This window comes from Salvelinus alpinus, chromosome 9 (assembly GCF_045679555.1).
Source record: "Salvelinus alpinus chromosome 9, SLU_Salpinus.1, whole genome shotgun sequence".
Classification (NCBI taxonomy): domain Eukaryota; kingdom Metazoa; phylum Chordata; class Actinopteri; order Salmoniformes; family Salmonidae; genus Salvelinus; species Salvelinus alpinus.
Genome location: NC_092094.1, coordinates 37322975 through 37340461, shown reverse-complemented (window position 1 = coordinate 37340461; position 17487 = coordinate 37322975). Strand labels below are relative to the sequence as shown.

The 17487-nt window shown below is 41.4% G+C and overlaps 1 protein-coding gene and 2 non-coding genes across 3 annotated transcripts; 2 read left to right on the top strand and 1 right to left on the bottom strand.

Moving 5' to 3' along the window:
* Positions 1-1207: 1207 nt before the first annotated feature.
* LOC139584754 (trafficking protein particle complex subunit 14-like) lies at positions 1208-9284 on the top strand. Its single transcript, XM_071416942.1, has 12 exons — positions 1208-2227; positions 3276-3371; positions 3644-3773; positions 3938-4024; positions 4234-4354; positions 4557-4704; positions 4843-4925; positions 5109-5260; positions 5477-5613; positions 5993-6079; positions 6866-6972; positions 7083-9284. Exons 1-12 carry the CDS (start codon positions 1709-1711, stop codon positions 7237-7239), a joined length of 1824 nt encoding a protein of 607 aa, XP_071273043.1. The 5' UTR covers positions 1208-1708; the 3' UTR covers positions 7240-9284.
* A 4546-nt stretch (positions 9285-13830) lies between these two features.
* trnad-guc (transfer RNA aspartic acid (anticodon GUC)) lies at positions 13831-13902 on the bottom strand. Its single transcript has one exon. It is a non-coding gene; the product is annotated as a tRNA-Asp (tRNA).
* A 214-nt stretch (positions 13903-14116) lies between these two features.
* On the top strand, positions 14117-14189 carry trnav-cac (transfer RNA valine (anticodon CAC)). The gene has a single exon. It is a non-coding gene; the product is annotated as a tRNA-Val (tRNA).
* Positions 14190-17487: the final 3298 nt, after the last annotated feature.

The window sequence follows — 17487 nt, the reverse complement described above, 5'->3', positions numbered from 1 at the left end:
CAAGGAGCTATTGAAATGTAAAACTATGAAAAATGTACGTTAAACCGTGTGATTTTACAGTTCACAAGCAAGAGTGTGCAATATAGAAGGGTACATTCTGCACCATGTTTGAAGTCAGTAGGTCACATGACCAAGGAGTGATTGAAATTCATTTTTTTTTTTTTTTAATTCATGTAAAATCTTGTGAGATGAAAATGGACTAACTAAAGGGTGTGCAATATAGAAGGGTAGTCAGTGAACATACTGAACCTTGTTTGAAGTCATCAGGTCACATGACCAAGGAGCTATTGGAATTTTACATTTGGAAAAATTAATGTAAAAACGTGTGAGATGAAAATGGACTAACTAAAGGATGTGCAATATGTAGACCCACTGAGTGGACATTCTGAACCTTGATTGAAGTCATTAGGTCACATGACCAAGGAGCTATTGAAATTTTACATTTTGAAAAATTTATGTAAAGTCTTGTGAGATGAAAATGGACAAACTAAAGGGTGTGCAATATAGAAGGGTAATCAGTGGACATACTGAACCTTGTTTGAAGTCATTAGGTCACATGACCAAGGAGCGATTGAAATTTTAAATTTGGTAAAATTCATGTAAAAACGTGTGAGATGAAACTGGACAAACTAAAGGGTGTGCAATATAAAAGGGTAGTAGGTGGACATTATGAAACTTGTTTGAGTCCAGTAGGTCATATGACCAATGAGCTATTGAAATTAAAAAATGTAAATAAATAATTTAAAATAGTGCGAGATGTAAAAAAAAAAAAATGTGTGCAATGTGTGTCTATGCCATCGGGTTAGCTAGAACCAGTTTTGAAAGTTTTAGGAGTAGTGGTTAAATAGCTATTGAAATTTGAACATTTTGATTTGTCACTATGTTGACGGTCCCTAACTGCTGTTGGTGGACGTAAAGAAAACTAAAGGCGAATATCCAATCTGAAACTGTCTTTACCTCGGTTACAATCTGCTAGCTAAAACCATATGTTGGTTCCCACCAAATAACACAGCCACGAAGCTATACAAATTAGCTTTTTGGTATTCATTTAAGGTTGGGGTTAAGCATAAGGTGAGCAGTGTGGTTAAGGTTAGGTTTAAAATCAATTGTAGAAATGGGCGGGGTTTAGCCATAATTATGATTTTTGTGGCTGTGTTAACTAGTGATAACCTTGTATGTTTGTGTGGCTAAAATGTGATATACCAACTTATTTCAACGTGGTTAGAAATAGGCTATATTATGTTTTAATGTGATGTGATTTCCATGGCAAAGTCATTTGAATACATTCCAGGGTCAACCACACATACATACACACACACACACACAGGGCAGGGCACGTCATCGTTGATAAATGATTCTGAAAACCCATTTGTTATTGTTGCAGCATCCTCTATGCTGATTTACTTTTGCCGGTGGCTACTTGCGCTTTTGAACATCGCTTCGGAGGCTGCTAGCCCATCTGCAGTAGCAGCTACATGTATGTAGAGGAACGATGATGATGCAGGACCTATGCAATGACTAGGCTACTGTCTTTAAATCAAGAATGGTGTTAACCTTTTGATCACCAAATAGATAGGATGCTGGATCTTATTCGGTTTGATATCAGAGCATTGCTTGATAATCTGTTTGTGTAGGCTACATCAGGAGCGTCTGTAGAATATACAATCTCTATAGCCTATATTTGACAGGCAGGTGCTTGTTTGCTGCGATGGTTCGGATGATGGAGTCTCAGTGCGAGTATTTCATGTATTTCCCCGCGGTGCCAATCTCCGACCTTTCGGACCCGGCCCGTTACAGAACCCTACCCCGGCGCAGTCACCTCTACCTCGGTGAGACGGTCCGCTTCCTCCTGGTGCTCCGGTGCAGGGACGCGTCCAGCGGAGAGACACCGACAGGCCCGGGGATTGGGATAGTGGGATGTGGGGGAGGTGTTGCTGGGTTCGGCTCGGAGACCCCAAGTGTCCGGGCATGGAGGGAGCTGGCGGGTTCTTTGTGCGCGGTGGCCAGCGTCAGCCCCGGAGAGAGCAGGCACCGGTCGCATCATCTCCACCACGATTACCAGAGCAGCGGTGACGAGGGCACGGAGGAGGCCGAGGATGAGTACGGGGCTCCGGCTTTGACAGGCAGGGTGGATGCGAGATGCCGGGGCTTCAGGGACTGCAGGCCGCTTCTCATCCACAACAGCACGGGGAGTGGGGTTCGGGAGTTCCGCAGGGCGCCGTTGCAGGTATGGAGATCATTATGGGTTATGGGGATCGTTATGGGTTATTTGGTATTGTGTGTGTTTGTTGTGTAACTTTGGTGTCCTAGATTTTGATATGAACATTTTTGATAGGAATCTACTTATGTCTTTCTTTCTTTCTTTCTTTCTTTCTATATGCCCTTCTAAGGGAATTCATCTCTGTATCTGCCCCTATCGGTCTATTCTGCACTAACCCCTTACCTTAGCTATATTTACTCTGACCTGCTCTCACAAGTCACCTCAGAATGCAAACTGACAGTTTTTTTTAACGGATGGCCTCTCATCTCTATTCTGTAATCTGCATCATAACATCAACACCCAGCAGCATCCGCACTGTATATTGGCTGACATACTGGGAACTTTCTTATACACCCCATATTAGTGTCAGTATAGAAATTATTTCTATTTTCTACTTCTATGATAGAACCTAACATGACATCATAAGGGGTTGGTTGGTTGGTTGGTCAGTCAAGAGTCTTTCCTACTGGCCTGTGGAGATGTGTGATTTCTATAGGTAAAGTCCCTTCGTTTGAATGAGTATCATAGAGTTGTAGCTAGCTAGTAAAGTATCAGCAGCAACATCACAGATCACACTAACTAAATCCACTACTGTACTGTTGTATCATAGGCATGGAGATCAGAAAACATCTACAGTATTTGTGTCTGCCTCTGTCTTTTGTTGACCCCGTGACAATAGTGTGTGTGTGTGTGTGAGAGGAGAACAATAGGAACTCCCTGTGTTGTCTCTTAATGACTGACTGAAGATGGAGAGGCATTTTGGAGAGACAAAATGCCTCTCCATCTTCAGTCAGTCATTAAGAGACAACACAGGGACCTCTCTCTGTGACTGCAGTAAATAGAGCATGGGTAATATTCACCCTCTGTCTCTTTCTCTGCCTCTTGTCTTCTTCCATCTCTCTTTTTTTGTCTTTCTTTTCCCCTCTTACTTCCTCCCTACCTCTCACTCTGCTGTCTGTCTCTCTCCCTCTCCCTCCCCCTTTCTCCCCCTCACTCCCCCCTCTTTCTCCTCTAGTCTCCATTGGACGAACCTGTTGTGTTGACTGATGAGGTCATCTTCCCCCTGACCGTGTCATTAGACAAACTTCCCGTCAACACCCTCAAAGTCAAGGTGAGAGGTCAGACTAATTCTGTGTGTGCCAAATGGCACTCTTTTCCCTATGTAGTGCACTACTTTTTATTGCACTATATAGGGAATATTCAATTTGGGATGCAGCCTCAGTGTTCCATTAATGCTTTACATTTTGCGTAAAGAAATTGCATTCATACAGTACCCTTGGAAGGCTTGGTTTTAAATCAAGTGTGAAAAGTGAACAATGACAGCTTTTAAGGGGCTCATTATCTGCATATTGTGTGTGTGTTTGTGTGTGTGTGTGTGTCCAGGTGATGGTGACAGTGTGGAAGAGAGAGGCAGAGAAAGCGGAGGTTCAGGAACATGGCTACCTTAGCATCCTACAGCAGCGAGTCCCCACACACACCTTCAGACAAGACCTTAACACCTTCAAAGCACAGGGTACACAAAAACACACATACACACACACTTGTCAACACCTCATCACTGACAAAGCCATCCTACACTCTCTTTGACCATATTAGATATGGATATGAATCAGTTATCTATGTTTATTGACTTAATAAAGCATCTCAGATTTAACTCAGCACCCCCCCTCTCCTCAGTGAGCACCACTCTGACAGTGCTACCGCCCCCTACTGTTCGCTGTAAGCAGATGACTGTCTCTGGGAAGCATCTCACTGTGCTCAAAGGTATGAGGGCCAGATGGCCAGTACTGACAACTCATTTGAGAGTCAATACTAGTTCCACTGACACAATAATTGGATTAGATAGATGGATTAGATTGATGTTACTTAAACTGCTGCCTCCTGACCATATTTCTCCTCTCTCTCCGTATCCACCTATTCCCATTTCAACACTTTTCTTTCCCCCTCTCTTCTCTTCTCTCCCCACTTTCCAGTATTAAATGAGTGTTCTCAGGAGGAGGTGACTGTGAGGGACATCAGGATTCTGCCAAACTTCAATGCCTCCTACCTGCCCATGATGCCAGATGGATCTGTGATGCTTGTTGACAACGTGTGGTACGACTGTGTGTGTGAGAGGGAAAGGGGGGCGGGAGGGGGGTCTGTGTATGTGTGTAACTGTTTTATTTGTGCATTGTGTTGACTGGACAATGTTTGTACCCTACATTGTAAATTGGTGTCCACACATAGTGTCTTTACTGGTACATCTAATTATTGTCTTCCTCACATCCGTGATGTTATATTTTGTCTATCCTTCCAGCCACCAGTCAGGAGAGGTTGCCATGGAGTCGTTCTGCAGGATGGAGAGTGTAGCCTGTCGACTACCCAGCATGCTCAGCGCCCTGGAGGAATACGACTTCCTGTTCCAGCTGCAGCTCAGCGACATGCCCCAGGATGACTCCAAAGAGGTGTGTGAGTGAGTGAGTGAGTGAGTGAGTGAGTGAGTGAGTGAGTGAGTGAGTGAGTGAGTGAGTGAATTTGGTCAGTTCCCCAAAAAGTAACTTTTGTCACCTCAGAGTGTGATGTGTCACTATGTGTTTATTCAGGGTCTTGAAGTTCCTCTAGTAGCAGTGCTTCAGTGGTCAACTCCCAAGATGCCCTTCACCAACTGCATCTACACACACTACAGGTGCCACTGAATTGCATGTTTGTTGCATGTGCACAATGTCACTTCACTACTCATCTCTGTCTGGCCTACAACTGTTTATGATGTTGCTACCATCCACCCAGAAACGTCAGTTTTCTTAGATTAGTTTATTAACTCTCCTTCCCTTCCCTTTTCTCTCCTCCATCCATCCCACTTTCCCTCCAGACTGCCCAGTATCCGGTTGGACCGTCCCAGGTTTGTGATGACCGCCAGTAGCCCCAGCACCGTGCAGACCAAGGACCAGTTTAGGGTCAGATACACTCTGCTCAACAACCTGCAAGACTTCCTGGCTGTACGTCTGGTCTGGACACCTGAGGGTGAGGGGGGTGTGTGTGGAGGCTCTGGACAGCCGAGGAAGGAAGATTCCTTGACAAATGTACAATCATTGTGACCAATTAGTTTATTAAGTTGTTTTTGCCAATGGTGACGGGTGTCTTATTTCTGTGAAGAACAGTTTTCAAGCACCTTTCCATTTTCTCAGTTTCTTCTCTCCTTTCTCTACCCCCTTTCCCCTCCTTCACCTCCCCCTCCAGGTCGTGGGCAGAGTGAGGATGCAGCGTTGGGGGCTGTAGTGTGTCACTCCCCCCTCAGTAACCTGGGCCACTGTCGGAAAGGCTGCACTCTCTCCTTCACTGTCGCCTTCCAGATACTCAAGGCAGGACTCTACGAGGTACAATACACACTGGATGGGGATACACTATTCGGGTGTGTCTGATGATAAAAAAACATTGTATACTGAACAAATATGTGAAGTCAACATGTTAAGTGCTGGCCTCATGTGTCATGAGCTGAAATAAAAGATCCCCAAAATTTGACATATGCACAAAAAGCTTATTTTTCAAAAGTTCTAACTAGCAGGTGTGTAAACAAATTTGTGGACAAAATAAGCTTTTTGTGCATCTGGAACATTTCTGGGATCTTTTATTTCAGCTCATGAAACATGGGATCAACACTTTACATGTTGTGTTTTTACAATTTTTGTTCAGTGTAGTAATAATCATTATTATTATCTTATCCTTTCTCCTCTACATCCTTCTCTCGCTCTATAGCTGAGTCAACATATGAAGCTGAAGCTGCAGTTCACAGCATCTGTCTCCAACCCTCCTCCCGACGCCCGCCCTCTCTCCCGTAAGAACCTAGAGAATCTACAGAGCCTATAGAATGGCATGAAGGACAATCTATACACTATGACATGTTAATGAAGGACAATAGGCTATGATACATTAATGCGTCATTTTTGGAGACACCTTTAAATATGCATATCGATAATGTTAATCAGAAATTGTGAAAACTAGATTTTTCTGTTCTATTTTTGCTTGTTATGTTGCCATGCATGTTGCTAGACTACTATTGCTATTGTATCTGCATGATTCTAAATGTACAGTGCCTTCGGAAAATATTCAGACCCCTTGACTTTTTCCAAATTTTGTTATGTTACAGCCTTATTCTAAAATGATTAAATAAATAAAAATCTCAGCAATCTACACACAATACCCCATAATGACAGAGCGAATAATTTTTTTTGAAATATTTGCAAATACTTATGTAAATGTGATGTTTCCATTTTTTTAATTTTTTTTTATAAATTAGCAAAAATTACGAAAAACCTGTTTTTGCTTTGTCATTATGGGGTATTGTGTGTAGATTGATGAGGGTGGAAAACCAATTGAATCCATTTTAGAATAATGCTGTAACCTAACAAAATTTGGAAAAAGTCAAGGGGTCTGAATTCTTTCCAAAGGCACTGTTGTTTTTATTGTATGTTTAAAAAAAATCCTCAGTAGAGCTCTGAGATAACTTTAATGAAAAGCGCTATAGAAATTATACACATTTTTTACTATTATTAGTAAATGACAAATCCTTTTTTAACATGAACTGAAGGAAAACAAAGAGCAACTGTATCTGTGTTTCTAGGTAAGAACAGTCCATCCAGCCCTGCAGTCAGAGACCTACTGGATAGACACCAGGCCAGTCTGGGACGATCACAGAGCTTCTCTCATCAACAACCGTCACGCTCTCACATCATGAGGTTAGCAGGGAGGATACACACACACACACACAGTCATTATGTGTCCTCTGTACACTTATTTATTGTATCACATGCATCTTTAAGCTCATACTGGTGTGTCTGTGTTTCAGGACTGGCAGTGCGATGGAAAGGCGAGCCATCACCCCTCCGGTGGGCTCTCCTGTAGGTCGGCCCCTCTACCTGCCCCCCCAGGAGAAAGCTGTGCTTTCATTGGACAAGATCGCTAAGAGGGAGTGCAAAGTCCTGGTGCTGGACCCAATCAGCTAGGAGAGGGAGGGAGATGAGAGGTGAAGAGGGAAGGGAAGATACAAGATGTGGGGTGAGGGAGGATGGGGGGGAGAGAGAGGATAGGGTGGAGAGAGAATAAGAGATAGATAAGATGAATGGAGAGAGAAGAATGTTGACAATGGTAGGTGAGCGAAAGATGCAGATAGAGAAAAATTTGTGTGACGATGAGGGCCTAAGATCTAAACTGAGGATGAGGCAGAAGCCACAGTATTATCTAAATGTAACTGATTTGATCTCTAACACTCATGCTGCTACTGATGTGTGAACCATAGAAGTAGTTTATTCTATTTCTATGGTCAGAACAACAAACCTGTTGGGGTGTGAAGAGAACCCATGTGAAACCATGTCGCCTTCTGTGAGGTCACAGTGGTCATTTTGATGACATTAGAACAGACTCCTCTCTTTGGGTCGAATGAAAAACAACATGAGAACATTTGTAATTTAGCCTTTCTTTATGGTTAGTTCTATCTGGTATCCTTGGGACGTCCCTGCCCTAACCATAACCCCCACCCTTACCTAACTCTAATCTTAACTCTCACCTTAACTGTTTTAAATTTAAACTTCAATGGGGTGACGTCAGAATTGTGATGTCCCAAGGATCCCGTTTAGACTTTTCCCTTGATTCATTTCTTATTTAGATAGAACTATCCTTTTTAAGGAGAAATACTACTGTACAGTTATCTCAAATACTGTATGTTATACTTTGCTAAATGCTGCCAGTTATGCAAGATATACAGAACATTATTGCACTGTACAAACTTCACTGTCCATGATGCCTTTTACAGTGTTCAGCTCTATTTATTTATTATTCTGATCTCTTACTCTTTCCTCCCCCTTTCTTGGCTCAGTGTCAGTATAGTAATATCAGCAATGTCATACTTTTTAAGCTGCTGCTTGTGAAAGCATGTTTTGATTGTTTTTAAAGACTTTTGTTAATATTGACAGTTTAAAATGCTCAGGCACTTTAATTGAAGTCGCTTTACAGTGAATCAATGCTGCTCCCTGTTGTGGAAACTCTGTGGGATGCATCTCAATAGTCTTAGGGGGTGTGCGCCCATCTTCTTTCCTCCATCTAAGTACACTGACATTAAGAAACTGGAAAGGTGGAAGCTAAGTCCTAGTCTGCCTCTCGCTCAGCAAAGATGGAGGAGAAAAGGACAGGATAATAGGAGAGGAGGCCACTATATCCTATTGAGATGCAGCCGGTATTCTTTTCTGCTATTGTTGATTCCTGGTTTACATTAGGAGAGGAGAGTGAACTACCTGATCTCTGTGTATCGCTGCATCTCATCAATATCATTAAATCCCATCAGCAGCACTACACTGTGTCATTTTAAACTGAGGCGAGTATGTAGTGCCTTCAAACTCAACTCTGGACCTCGAAGCCAGTTCCACTGCATTTTTTCATCGTTCCCCTCTAATCAGGGACTGATCTTGACCTGGAACACCAGGTGTGTGCAATTAATTATCAGGTAGAAAAGAAAAACAACAGGCTCCGGACCTCGTAAGGTAAGAGTTGAATACCCCTGGTGTAGTGTATAGGCCAGGGGTGTCAAACTCACACCTAGTGTCTGCTGGTTTTTGTTTTTTCATTTCAATTAAGCCCTAGACAACCAGCTGAGGGGAGTTCCTTACTAATTAGTGACCTTAATTCATCAATCAAGTATAAGTGATGCTCGAAAACCCGCGGACACTCGGCCCTCCGTGAAATGAGTTTGACACGTGGTATAGGCTATACAATAGTGCAGGGGTACTGAACTCTTACCCTACGAGGTCCAGAGCCTGCTGGTTTTCTGTTTTACCTAATTGCACACACCTGGTGTCCCAGTTGTACATCAGTCCCTGATTTAAAGGGTAACAATTAAAAAACTGGCTTCGAGGTCAATAGTGTAATGAGAACTAGAGTGCAGTCTTAAAAATGACTATGTAAAAAGACAATAACACCATCAAAGCAGTTACGTTTCAGTGTTTAAAAATATTTTTGTAATCATGATTATTATAAACTGAACAAACATTGTGGTTGATAGAGTAAAATCATTATGCTAGTGTGTGCATGTGGCTATAAATGTGTGTCTGTTGGTCTGGAAGTGTGTGTGTCTGTCTACGTGAGTGTGTATTACAGCAGCTCAGATGGCCACACTGTTCTCGGGTGACATGTAGTCGTAGGGCATCTCCAGCTTCTTGTTCCTGTCTGTGATCTCATCAGAAATGGCCCTGAGCTCAGCCTGCACCTTCTCCACCAGCCTGCAAGGAGCGCCACTGCTGAACACAGGCTCACAATACTTACACACAGAGGCACCTAGGAGAGGAAAGAGGGGATGGAGGTAAAAGACAAGATTTTAGTGGATAAGAGACAAGATGTGTGTGTGGATTGTACATAGTCGGCAGAGGGCTGGGACATCAGTCATCAGAAACTGTGTGTGTCTTACGTAGTCTGCTGCGGGCTGGGACAGTAGGGACAGTGATGTGGAGTTGATGTCCGGGAGGATGGAGAGAATCTCATCTTCGGTCAACGTGACTTTGGTCTGGGGAGGGGGGTGCATCATGGAGGCTGGGCAGTTAGGCATCCACATGTCAATATCTACCTGGGAACAAGCTCACTACTTTTATAGCTCACTACTTTTCACCAGAGCCCATATGTGTCTCAAGTGAAGATTTAGCCATAAGTACTGTATTGATTGATACAGTTTATTGGTAAATCATGTTGATGTATGGATTACCTAAGTGAAGTTGATGGCTGAGCAGCTGTATATCACCATGGTAACAAACTGACAAGAGTTCTGGTTTGGTTTGGTTTGGTTTGGTTTGGAATTACTGTGGGCAACCTGAGAGGGGTAAAAAGGTATTCAGTCATATACTGAACAAAAATATCAACACAACAGGTAAAGTGTTGGTCCCATGTTCCATGAGCTGAAATAAAACATCCCATAAATTTTCCAAAATCCACAGAAAGCTTATTTCTCTTAAATTGTGTGCACAAATTTGTTTACATCCCTGTTAGTAAGCATTTCTCCATTGCCAAGATAATATCCATCCACCTGACAGGTGTGGCATATCAAGAAGATGATTAAACAGCATGGTCATTACAAAGGTGCACCTTGCACTGGGGACAATAAAAGGCCACAGGATCTCCACATCTGGCTTCTTCATCTGCAGGATCGTCTGAGACCAGTCACCCAAACAGCTAATGAAACTGGGGGTTTGGACAACCAAATAGTTTCCGACAATTTGTGCAGAAATTGTCTCAGGGAAGCTCATCTGTGTGCTCGTCGTCCTCAGGAGGGTCATGACCTGACTGCAGTTCGGTGTGGTAACCAACTTCAGTGGGCAAATGCTCACCTTCAATGGAGAAGTGTGCCCTTCACGGATGAGTCCCGGTTTCAACTGTACTGGGCAGATAGCGTGTATAGCGTCATGCGGGCGAGCGGTTTGGTGATGTCAATGTTGTGAACAGCGTGCCCCATGGTTGCGGTGGGGTTATGGTACGGGTAGGCATAAACTACGGACAACAAACACAATTGCATTTTATTCATGGCAATTTGAATGCACAGAGATACCATGATGAGATCCTGAGGCCCTTTGTAGTGTCAGTCATCATCTGCCATCACCTCATGTTTCAGCATGATAATGCAAAAATCTGTACATAATTCCTGGGAGCTGAAAATGTCCCAGTTTTTCCATGGTCTGCATACTCAGACATGTCACCCATTAAGCATGTTTGAGAAGCTCTGGATAGACGTGTACAACAGCGTGTTCCAGTTCCCGCCAATATCAAGCAACTTCTCACAGCCATTGAAGTGGAGTGGAGTGAAACACCCTCTCATCACTCATAATTATGTAGGGAGACTTGAACAACACCTCAGAGTGTATAGCGGTGAAGTTTCCTGTTAAGCTATGAATATCAGCTACGTCCAACTTTATCTGTCTATTTGGAATGAGAATCAATGTGTTTACACAGCGGGAAATGCAGAAGTATTTTATTTTTCGCTATGATCAGCTCATCAAAAATGTATGAATACAAACTTGAAGCCTCTGATCACGTCAATTTAGCCCACGGTTGAAACTCCTGGACAGCAGTTGTGAGTAGCCTGATTGTCCATTGCATATAGTCAATTTTACTTTGACCTGTCCTGTTTTTAGGATATGGTGTTTGTTAACATGTCAGCCCGTTTTTTATTTGATTGGGCGCCATTTAGGTTAGGCTATTTGATCTGAGAAACTTGCACGATGTAAAATGTGTAATTTTATCTCCAGCCTGTAGGCTACAGAAAAGGCTACATTGTCTTTCTACCATAGGCTAGATCTGCTACATGATTTGTTAGATAATTCTGGAGCGCCATAGCAATGAGTTTTTTCAACAGCACCCTGGAGAGGCGCGCTGGGAATTGGCAATATTTTGCGCCCCTGCCTTTGACATAGTGGGCACTGGTTATCACAGGGCGGCTTCAGCACTCACATAAAAAGCCAATATGTCACTGGTTGAGAGAAATTGTTATTGTTTTAGGGCAGAATTAGTCTGTGAGTTTTTATATGTTGGAGGTGCGTCTTGGTCAGCCGCCCGCATCAATCTGCCTAATGGGTGGGTCCGGTCTTGGATTCAATATAGCTTCAAAAATTATCTCCCGATATGTAACTATACATTTTATTCCCCATCACTACAATATAACGTTGTGGATAAAGTTTGGAAGGAAAAATTGAGATTTTGTTGTAAAAAAATGTATTATCCTTTAACAAAACAATTTTACAACATATATCAATATCAAAATAATTTCCATATGAACACATTTTTTATAATTCATTCTAAGTTAAATTAACTTCTCCCCAACTTGTCTCATTGAGTCAGAACAAAGTTTTGGCCAACTCAAAATGTGAATTTCACGCGACAAGGCTGTGGAACTAGTTACAAAAGAAATATTTTTACAGTGTATATTGGAGATATAAAACTGTGCCAATTGTCATTCATAGTGCTGCCACTACTACATTGCAAATCATGAATCCAAATACAGCACAGTGGATGACAAACTCCATAACAACAAAGGAAAGAGGAGAATTGAAACCAGGTCTACCGCGGCCAGACAGAGATACTGACCACTATACTAACACGGATTGGCCCCTCGCAATCAAATAACCAAAAATTATTCTGACACCGCTCAGTCAGAGAGGCAGAACCAATGGGAATTACAATTTATAATAGAAAGTCTGACATCACGTATCTCCCCACCTGAATTAGGAAGAGTTCTTCTTCCATACATTTTATATATGTATTTTTGTAACTTCAGTGTAAGTACACTAAATAAGGTAAATATATTAGCTGCCTGTATGAAGCAAATTATTTTTTATTTAATTTATTTATTTAACCTTTATTTAACCAGGTAGGCTAGTTGAGAACAAGTTCGCATTTGCAACTGCGACCTGGCCAAGATAAAGCATAGCAATTCGACACATACAACAACACAGAGTTACACATGGAATAAACAAAACATAGTCAATAATACAGTAAGAACAAAAGAAAACAAAAAGTCTATATACAGTAAGTGCAAATGAGGTAAGATAAGGGAGTTAAGGCAATAAATAGGCAATGATGGCGAAGTAATTACAATATAGCAATTACACACTGGAATGGTAGATGTGCAGAAGATGAATGTGCAAGTAGAGATACTGGGGTGCAAAGGAGCAAGATAAATAAATACAGTATGGGATGAGGTAGGTAGATAGATGGGCTGTTTACAGATGGGCTATGTACAGGTGCAGTGATCTGTGAGCTGCTCTGACAGCTGGCGCGTAAAGCTAGTGAGGGAGATAGGAGTCTCCAGCTTCAGAGATTTTTGCAGTTCGTTCCAGTCATTGGCAGCAGAGAACTGGAAGGAAAGACCAGTGAGATATACCTGCTGGAGCGCGTGCTACGAGTGGGTGCTGCTATGGTGACCAGTGAGCTGAGAAGGCGGAGCTTTACCTAGCAGAGAATTGTAGATCACCTAGAGCCAGTGGGTTTGGCGACGAGTATGAAGCGAGGGCCAACCAACGAGAGCATACTGGTCGCAATGGTGGGTAGTGTATGGGGCTTTGGTGACAAAACGGATGGCACTGTGATAGACTGCATCCAGTTTGTTGAGTAGAGTGTTGGAGGCTATATTATAGATGACATCACCGAAGTCGAGGATCGGTAGGATGGTCAGTTTTACGAGGGTATGTTTGGCAGCATGAGTGAAGGATGCTTTGTTGCGATATAGGAAGCCGATTCTAGATTGAATTTTAATTATATTAGTAAGCAATGTTTTACAATTGGTTTAAACAGAATTGTAGTAGTAGTAGAAATAAACAGTAGTAGTATTAGAAATAAACAGTTAACCTATACATCTAATCCTGTAGTTGCAGGGAATTTATTCCAGCACTAAATGGCGATGCTCAATATCATAATTTTCATTAAAGGAATAACATTTTAATGCTGAGATTTCATTGATGAAGTACTAAGAAGAAAAGGTAATTGATTGAAAGTGATAAGGGTCTAGCAAACTGCGTAACGGGTAACTTGTGGGTAATATGATAAGGATGTTAGGGAAAAAGAAATTCCTCCCCGTCGGGGAATTGAACCCCGGTCTCCCGCGTGACAGGCGGGGATACTGACCACTATACTAACGAGGAGTGACCTATCTCCATTCAGATTAGTTGACTTTTTAAATTTGCATAAAGTAAAAGGCGTTTAGTATGTAAATAATTTATATTTGTCATTCTCCAAATAAAACCATTATATATGGAATGGGATACAAAAATGCGGGTCCATGATCCTGGAGGACAAAACACGTAAATGTACAACAATGACGCATAAGACAGTGTGTGGCCAAAGCTATAATAACTAGTTTCCGTAGTGTAGTGGTTATCACGTTCGCCTCACACGCGAAAGGTCCCCGGTTCGAAACCGGGCGGAAACAATATTGTTGATCAGTCGATTTATATCTATTACATTTTTAACGAAACTATTAGTGAAGTGACTAGCTGGAAATGGCAGCTTGCACCGATGCGACCAATTCACATTTTTACTCGCAATGTCAAAGGGTCACAAAATGCGACTAGATGCCCACGTGAGGGTAGCCTCGTGATATCTTTCAATATTGGCCACCATACATTTTATATTTTTGTGATATATATAACTATAACTGACAAGTATGAGTGGTTTAGGTTCATTTCCCCATCCTTTGTGGGCTCAGTCAAGTAGTAGAAGGGCGCATTTGCCGATGTACTTTTAGCTGATGTTTACCCTGCAAGCTACTGGCAGAAAATTGTACAGTTGACTAAACATAGTAATAAGTAGACCCAATGTACTATTTTCTCCAACCCAACGTAACCTACCTAACAAAGTTAGCAAACATTGCCCTTTTTTCAACATTGTTTTTAATAGTGTTTAATCGCGATTGCTGCTGACAGACATGATAGGATACATTGATTGATGAACCATGTCAAATTGGCTAGCTAATAACAGATCACATCAATATGGCTAGTTAACAACCTAACTTTCAGCGGATAAACAAGATGGCTATATTTGCTTGCCATCTATAGTGGCGATGACAGTAGTCCGACTGACCATTTATCAGGAGGAGGATTTGTTGACGTCAAGCGCTTTCCAAAATCCTAATCTCTGATGAAACTAGCTACATGCCAAATGGATAGGCTACCCTGTGTATCTGAAAATGGGTCAATAACGTGATATGCATATTTTGGTGTCTGATTTAAATATTTTCCAAAATCAACAACCAATTTATACACATGTTATGTTATGTAACTATGCCCTTTCTCTTTTATTGAGTCTTAAAAGAGTTAATGGTTAAATGTGAAAAAACTAACTTTCGGTGTTCTAAAGTTTAGAAAAAAGTTATACTTTTTATTTTATTTTTTATACTGTCCGAAGACAAATACAATCTATATAAATGTTAATAAAACATCTAAAATCATAACACAACTGTCAAACGATTATTCTGACTTTTTTTTAGGGGCTATTGCACTATACGTCTGTATGGGTAAGACAGTTTAGGCAGAAAGGTTTTAAATACTTTAAATACTTTTGTCCGGAAAAATAGCCTTCATGATTATCATTCGGTGCGACGGTCATAAAGTCACAATTTTGCATCAAATCACATGATGGTACTCGTGTGACATCATGAAGATGCCTGTGAGCTTCCCTTTGGTGAAGAATAAAGGTTATTTCCACTCCCTGTCAGGTTTACCCCAAAAATCTGATCATTCGGTGAGGACCGGTGAAAACATTTTTTTGGGGGGGGATTATCTGAAAATCGTCTATTTTATTTCGATACTCAAGATACATACTTGATGTCAAAGTCAAGTGTTCACATGGGTGCAAAAGCAGTTGCCTCTAATACATGTTTATGTAAGAAAAATCATATGTGTAACCAAAATGATCATTCAAGTCACCAGAAATTCCGGTTACACCATATGACTAAACGGTTTCACTGAATGATGTCAATATGTTTGTCTTTGTATTAAGTTATCTATTAATCTATATATTCATCTATATACACATCTCCTTTTAAGTAAAAACACAAGTGTTTGTAGGATAAAGGAGTTGTCAGTTTATTTTATGTATTGTAGTGCACATCAAGCAGCTAATACTGAAAATATGTTTAAGTAAATAACTACTATCCTATCTATATATACAGTACCAGTCAAAAGTTTGGACACAACTATTCATTCAAGGGTTTTTCTTTATTTTTACTATTTTCTACATCGTAGAATAATAGTGAAGATATCAAAACTATGAAATAACACATATGGAATCACGTAGTAACCAATAAAGTGTTAATCTTTGCTTTGATGACAGCTTTGCACATTCTTGACATTCTCAATTTGCAGATGCCTTTATCGTCAGGACACAGATTACTGCTGACTCAGTTGTAAATTGGCCACAGAAATCCAGGTGTTCTACTTTGGGGGGAGTGGACAGCAGGCTACAATCCATACAATTGTGGTGTACAAATCAGAGGGAAGCCAGTCCTACGCCACCATATCTGTCTCCCTTAGACATGATAAGAGAGCAGTATGGGCTAACCTGGAGCCTGTCCTAAGAGATGTCAAGAACAAGAATCCACAAATCATGACACTCCACATGATGAGTGATGGTCCCGTCAGCCAATACAGAAACAAGGAGAACATGTACCTACTCAGCACTCTGCCGTATATTCACAGTTTCAAACAAATCAACTGGAACTTTTCTGAAAATTCCAGGAGAAGGGGGCACCAGATGGCGTGGGTGGGGCTGTGAAACGTTGTGCAGACAAACACATTCAACGGGGGAGGATGTGCAGACTCCCAAGGAGCTCTTCGAACTACTCAAGAAGAGTGGATCGAGCATTAAGTTATTTTGGATTACAGATGTCACTAATTGCGGTGAAGCTGTGCCAAACAACTTCGCTGGAGTTAAAGGAACCATGAAAAGGGCTTTATAAATACGTTTTATTGATTTATTGATTGATTGAGGTCACCTCCACAGTGGCAGGGAAAATAAAACACAGTGAAGTGTCTTGCTTCTGCAGCAGACCAAGCAACACCTGTTTCAGTGCTGTAGAAGTGAACTTCAATGAAGAACAACATAAGGAGAAAACCATCACTGATGAACAGCAAGATGAAGCTGCAGCTTTGGCCAAGTCAACGCTGAAAGTCTAGGCAGTTTTGTCATTGTCAGCTATGAAGACCGCCCCTTTGTAGGCCAGGTGCTGAAGGTGATTGGGAGGAAGTGCAAATCACTTGTATGCAGGAGCATGGAGTGAGGAATGTTTTTGTCTGGCCCCCTGTGCCAGACATTACCTTCTACTATATGAAGGAGATGTGAATTCAATGATCAGTGAGCCCGAGCCCTTCAGCTCAAGAGCATCTCGGCTGTCTGACACAGACTGGGCTGCTTTCATGTCACACTAGTGCAACAACATCAAACACACTGTTTTAAGAATGCAAGTTTTATTATTTTCAACTTCAATGAGTTAGTGTTACAACCTTTGCTACAAAGTTATAATTTCTTTGTCTTTAATGTTTGAATCTTATGAATTGTTTACACAAACTTTTTTAATTCTCATTTTTAATCTTGCACTGTTCTGCACAAACTTAATCACATCTGTTTATGTTTTAATATTAGAAATATAAAAACTTTATTGTCCACGCAATGTATGTTTTTAGAAGATATTGCGCAAACATTTAACTTTTTCTTAATATTGTAATGTAGAA